The 6888-nt window shown below is 38.7% G+C and overlaps 1 protein-coding gene across 1 annotated transcript; it reads right to left on the bottom strand.

Annotated features, from left to right (window-relative positions):
- Positions 1-1078: 1078 nt before the first annotated feature.
- On the bottom strand, positions 1079-6309 carry LOC131248108 (probable pterin-4-alpha-carbinolamine dehydratase, chloroplastic). The gene is made up of 3 exons (XM_058248163.1): positions 5843-6309; positions 4798-4990; positions 1079-1439 (listed from the first exon to the last, which is right to left on the bottom strand). The coding sequence occupies exons 1-3, from the start codon at positions 6245-6247 to the stop codon at positions 1348-1350; spliced, it is 690 nt and encodes a 229-aa protein (XP_058104146.1). The 5' UTR covers positions 6248-6309; the 3' UTR covers positions 1079-1347.
- Positions 6310-6888: the final 579 nt, after the last annotated feature.

The raw sequence follows: 6888 nt of genomic DNA, 5'->3' as shown, positions 1-6888 counted from the left end.
TTAAACGGGCCCTTAACTTTCATGGCATCAGATGAATGGTTATGATTCCCTAATGCTAGATTGTGAAATGCATACATATGCAATTTTATCAAGTAAAAAACCACAAAGCGGAGGGAGAATCGGCCACGTATCTTGTGCCACATTGGAACGGTGATGCACGGGCTCAGTCTCCTCACTTGACCTTGAAGATGAATGGCTCTGATTGTTGCTCCCACATCCATGCATGCATGCATCCTTGGCTCACCTTCTCTCCAATTCTCTCTCAGTGTAGTCTCATTTGTTTTTCTAGCTAGGTTGGAGAGGGCCAAGAGCCTCTCTCATTCATAGGATTTTGTACCATTCCCATTAGAAACCAAGTCCCACAAGGACCTTGCACACATTAGTTTTCCTTTTAGTGAATTTTCCTGTGTAATCTGGCTTTGTAAATTAGAGCCCAAGATTCCAAAAAACCTAAACAATATGCACATCCATGCGTGTGGGTCACCAATCATGAGAGGTGATAACAGAGAGAGAGAGAGAGAGAGAGAGAGAGAGAGAGAGAGAGAGGCTTTAGCTGACGCGGCTCAACTCGACAAACAGGTTTGTTGATAGTTCCCACCTGTGGGTCACCAGATATCTCTCCGGTGAACAATCCTAACCCTTCGCCAATGTCCTGAAAACAGACAGCTAAGAAGAAAATACAACGATGGTTCATATTCCTTGGGGAGAAGGCCAAAGATTGGATGGCTATGATATCCAAATCCGCAAGATTGTCCATGTTGGAGACCATCATATCAACATTTTGTGTAACTAAGAAATGGGCCCCACTTGTACAAACTCACAAGGGCATTGAGTACTGCACTACTCATCTAGTGTAATGATGACTAGTATTTGAGCCATCTAGTCAAAGAAACTGTTTCTGATCGTATGGTTTTGTTGCTTTTGAGATAAGTTGATGAAGAACAAACAACTAATGGTAGATTTCATGTTTTAAGATATTTCTGGAAGAGTAACAGATTTCTAATCAATTTAGAGCGATTTTCAAAGTAAAAGAGGCTAAATATGTTTTCTTTCATTCACAATCAAGAGGGAATGAATATATTGAAGCATGAGTGCTACTGCCATCAATTATCTTACTCAAAATTAATGATGACAACAATCATTTCAGATGATGGCAGAAAATCATTATGATAATGGCACAGCTAATTCAATGAAGAAGTTCATATGCATTAGCTTCAAAGTAGAAAGGAAGGATAGTAAGTACAAGTGATGATTCATGGAAATGTGAGGGCTCCTCGAAAATCAGTTGATGGTGAAGATCGAATGGTTGGCACTTCCTCGCAAAAAGCATAAAACATGTGCCCATAACTATGCCCAAACTCTTTTCTTAGGGACAAGGTCTGATGTCTTGATCTCATCAATTTTGGCAGCCACGATGAAGTCGTTCATACTCAGACCACCTGCAATTTAGAATTGTAAGATTGTGAATTGTTAAGTAAGAAATGTAGAGCATGAACTCGTTTGAAACAAGTCAGTGTACATCAAAACCAAGTGGGCATACAACACATCTGCTCGATTGAAGATCCTTGTTACCTTTGATTATGATAGATTGTTAACATTAGGTAGTATTTCAAAAAAAACAAAAACAAAAATTGTTGGATATAAGTATCCGCTTAAATGGAAATAGGTGCATTTGTACCTAGAAACACAGCAGATGGTATGCTTGTCCAGTGTTTTAAGTATCGATGATATCGGCCGATATATCCCATAATATATCTTCTATCGTACGATACAAAACGCACAAGTAGTGGGATATATCCCGCATGTTTGATCCGGTGAGTATTGTTTATTTTCGATCCTTTTTTTTTCTTCTTTTATAAATCATGTTAAACCAATGTCAAATTGTTATAAATCCATGATTTTTCATGCTTTCGATTTCAAGATTTGGAGGAGATGGGCTGAGTTGCGGAAAATTTTAAAAAAATAATCATAATTTCCCAATTTCTCACAAATCGGTTGTAATTTGTGTCCAAACATAAAATCAAACATGTCTGTAACCTGATCTAGTGATTCTTCTTTTGCTTTTGAATGTATTGCTTGTGTTTCCACACGTTTTCTTACATTTACAAATTATATGAATATACTTACATCAATTCAGTTAGATGGTGCATAAATTAGGACCTCATCCAAAGAAAACCTATTATGTGCACTTGTTTTTTATAATGTTTTTATTTATAAGTGTATATTAGTGTCTTTTTTAACCATCACCGAAGTTTCATTGCAAAATTCGACCAATTTCTCAATGTTTCCCCATGTTTCCAACAACGGCAATACATTACGTGATACAAACGATATATCTCATGCGATAACCGATACGTATCTTTATCCCAAGAATGCGATACATAACATGATACCAATATTTTGAACATTGTGCTAGTCTACCAGTGTCTTTTGTCTTTGTAGGAAATGAATATCACTTTCTACCACAAAGATTGTGGGAGGAATATGAGATTTCCACTTGCTACCCAAACAAGAACTCAAAATCGAAATCCATCTTTCAATAGTTTTCATGGAAATCATCATTGGATAATTATTGGGTTTCTCCCTTTCTTTTACCTTCACAAATCCAGAAGTATAAAGCTAGGGAGGGAAAATCCCAATTCAAAGAGCCTGGTGGCTCACACCTGATTTTGCCAACACAACGGCTAGAGATTTCGCCTCTAGCAACAAGGGTAAATGAAATGTATTTTCAAGAAGCAAGGGACCCAATCCTTAAAAGAACAAAACACACCTTCCACGGTTCATCACTAGCCTTTCTGCCACTTGATTACATTTGGTTGAATCACCATCAACAATGACCTTTCCTTTAGACTAATGACTGAGAAGTGAAGAGATTCTCTAGACGAGAGAACTCCAGCCACATGCACTAGTCCAAATTCCTTTAGAAGCAAGGGACCCAATCCTTAAAAGAACAAAACACACCTTCCGCGGTTCATCACTAGCCTTTCTGCCACTTGGTTACATTTGGTTGAATCACCTTCAACAATGACCTTTCCTTTAGACTAATGACTGAGAAGTGAAGAGATTCTCTAGAAGAGAGAACTCCAGCCACATGCACTAGTCCAAATTCAATTTCCATACACCCACCAAGGTGGGGCGTATCAATCCTCGGCTCACACAAAGCAACAGACCGCCAATCTCCGGATAGATCCAATGCTTGGATATCTTGGAAGGCTGAGGTAGAAAGAGCCCAAAAACTGATATTGCCTTTGATTCTCTAGCAACTTTGAATCAGCTATATCAACGTTTTGTTGAAAAATCAGTTGCTTCTTTCCAAATTTCCCAGCATAATGCACAGGAGAGCAACTGCCACAACACCGTTCCTCTTTCTTTTTCATCTTGCTTAATTACACTACGTTCTTCTTGGCTTGCTTTAGAGTCCCACAATGAAATTTTACATAACCCAAAAGGGAGCAAAATAGATAAATATCCAGCCTCAAGGATACATGACCTCCCACCTCACAAGATTAAAGGAAAAAATAACAACTTTACCATTTTTATTCTAGTTCAGAATAAATGTCCTTCCTCTATTTGTGTAAGAAACTTATTCAAGAACTTTAGCGTTGAGGTTAGATTAGGAACGTTAGGTAAGAAAAGGAATATATAAACAGGCAATGTGTATGAATCGGCACGTTTTTTCTATTCAGTAAAGATCTCAAACTTTGGTTTGATTATGGTGATTAGAAGAGCGATTTTTTTTCTTTGTTTCTAGTAATTTTATGCTGTTAGAAATCAGTTTGAAATCATTAAACAGTCCCTTTTACTTGTCTTGGGAATCTCAGCTGTTGCATGGGCATGGAGTTATCTGGGAGGATATGCTATACAAACCCGGTACACTCAATCTTGATCAATCTTCTTCTTATTTTATTCAAACCAAAGCCCATACCCCATCATGTATGACATACAATGTATGATTCTGTTTCTTTAACATGATCATTATACATCCCATAGCAACACTTCAATGGCCGGTGCTAATACCGGTAAAGCAAGTATCAAACAAGAAAGGGAGTCCATAACTTTGGGTTGGATTTTGCAGTTCCCTTCTAATTAGGACAAGAAAACCTTTTGGTTGATTTTTTAGGGTGTGAATATGCTCTAGGAATTACCTCATACTGTGCAAAAGTCAAGAGTATACGGTGTAGTTTTCTGCAGGAAATGGGGAGGTAGACAAGCTATAGGAAGTTTCTGCTTTCTCCTTATTTCTCCTCCGTTCATCAGTTCATGTGACTTAGTTGAGCCCATGTATGTTGTGTTGCTATTGTTTTTGTCAGTTTTGTGCTTCTACTCTCTCTCTCTCTCTCTCTCTCTCTCTCTCACACACACACACACATGTTCTCCATGTGTGTTGCTATTGTTTTTCTCAGTGTTTTGGGAAGATGTTTTTTTAGGAGGGAAGATATATTTTTTTGGGAAGATGTTTTTTGGGAGAAGATTTTTTTTATTGGGAAGATATTTTTTTCCTGGGAGATATTTTTGGGGGGTAGATTTTTTTTTTTTTTTTTCCATGTGTGTTGGTATTGTTTTTCACAGTTTTGTACTTCTACTCTCTCTCTCTCTCTCTCTCTCTCTCTCACACACACACACACACATCCTTTCCGTGTGTGTTGCTATCTGCTTATTAATTTTGTGCTTCTACTCTCTCTCTCCGATGAGAAACCAGCTAACTAAAAGTAAGAGAATTAAAAAAAGGAAAAGAGAAAATGAATAGGAAAGTAAGACGTTTTTTTTTTTTTTTAATTGTAATATCTTTGAACTGACCTATGGAAGCAGTCCACAGCTCAGCTCTAACTTGATTTGGTTGTTCCAAGTGAAGATTTGGATAATGCCCCACGTCCTCAATAACCTTATAAATCCTATTGATGAGTTCAACCCCACATGCAAAATCTCTCAATCTCCACAGACATTGAATTCTCAACCTGCCTTCACTCTCCACCAGTCTCCAACCTACTACCTACAAGTAAACAACAATGATGATCATGACTTTGGCCTTGCAACATATATCAAGGCTGCCTTTGTATATACCTCAGACCACAAGTGGTTTGAATATCTTCAGTTTTGACAGTATGGATGCTTATTCATTCTATCATGTGTTTTGGATGATGCAGTATAGAAAATCATGATCGGAGGGATAACATTTCCTGGCTTATTTGGCCCAAATTAATATTGACAAATCAGTGCTAATACTGACTTGGGACATAAAACTCTGAAAAACGAGAATCCCACCTGATGCCTAATGCAGTTTCCAATTTCTGTCACTCCCGAAGGAATGATAAGCATCTGTTCTGACGCAGTATTCAGATCGCTTGTGATTTGCAGACGTGCAAACACACCCTAAAACATAGGTAATGAAAATTTGGATTTTCTAACAGTTTTTTAGACGAATTCTGAAAATGGGTGCTTTTGCTTTGCCTTACTCATTAATCTACTGAGACAAAAGTGGAAATTGGAATTTGGGTATAGCTTTTGAGATGAAATTCTGAAATGGGTTTTGGAGATTTACATCTCTAAATGGATTCTAAGACCAAAATCTGAAAATCAAGATCAGTGTTTTGCATTTTCTGATAGCATTCCAAACTAAAGCTGAATAAAGGCATAGAAAATTTAGCCTTTTTTTCTGATAGCATTACAGACTGAAAATGTCATTTGGAGATTTTGCTTTTTAAATGGATTTTTGGAAGAAAGCTGATAATGGGGATTGGATTTCCACCACTGCTGAGAGCATTCGAACCAAAAATTGAAGACGGGTATTGAAGATTAGCCTGTTCTTACAAAAACCAAACTGAGTTGGGTATTCGATTCTTGCCTTTCTCAATAGACTCTTAGCTTCATCTTCCGTCATTGGAGTCTGGGAAGCAGAGATTGGGGTGCATTTCTGTTGGGAAAGAGAGAGCGCCAAGATATTTGGAATGAGGATACGATGCTCGGTGTCGACGTTCCCCAATACGTTCTCGGCGAAGCCGCTCTCGATTTCTGCAGGGAAAGGGTCTCTGGCTCCAAAATCTCCCAAAAGGTCCCCGCCCAAAGCATGGGATTGCTGCTTCTTTCGCCTCAGAGATGGGTGATTGGAAAAGGAGGATAGGTTTGAAGGTGTTGGGAGTGTGGGCGTGAAGGATAAGGTGGCGCAGGATAAGGGTTTTTGGGATGGAAGAGAAGAAGGGAAGAGAATTGGCAGGAGGGAAGGGGAAAAGCAGAGGCTACTGCTCGCCATGAGAGAGAGAGAGAGAGAGAGAGATTATGCTTGCTAAAATGCGCACCCTAATGCCCACCCCCAACTGCATTATCCATAGAAGAATGCGGAGGGCCAAAACCATGACGATTTCCTTTTGCCTCAGTCGCGACGGAGAATCGCGCATGCGTCACCATCCACTGGGCCTCAGATGCACTGTGATCCGATGACCGGAATCGTTCACGTTGTGGAATATATGCTGAATATACCATATTAGGAAATTTTATTCTGAACGGATGACTTCATACGTCAATATCGGAAGATAAATTAAGAAGAATGAAAGAAAATTTTTAACGGCTTGAATTCAAAAATAAAAATGTATGGGCTTGTTTGGTAGACTCCTAAATTGAGTTTTAGGAAAATTTGTTACTCTTGATAAAACCATTATTGGAATTTTCCATGTTCGGTTGATAATTAGCATACTAAATTTATTTTCCTCCATCCAAACTGCTTTTGTCAATATCACCAATTGGACGGTTATGATCATTTGATTGGTGTGATTTTTAGTCCACGCTACATCCATGGCAAGGCCGTAATTTAGACCGACAGGATTAGGATGCATGAACTACCGTGCGTACACTTTACAGCCGATGGGTCCTCGCTACGTGAATTACACGCGGCAG

The sequence above is a fragment of the Magnolia sinica genome, chromosome 6 (assembly GCF_029962835.1).
Source record: "Magnolia sinica isolate HGM2019 chromosome 6, MsV1, whole genome shotgun sequence".
NCBI classification, from domain to species: domain Eukaryota; kingdom Viridiplantae; phylum Streptophyta; class Magnoliopsida; order Magnoliales; family Magnoliaceae; genus Magnolia; species Magnolia sinica.
The sequence above is the reverse complement of the archived record's forward strand: the minus strand, read 5'-3'. Positions and strand labels throughout refer to the sequence as shown.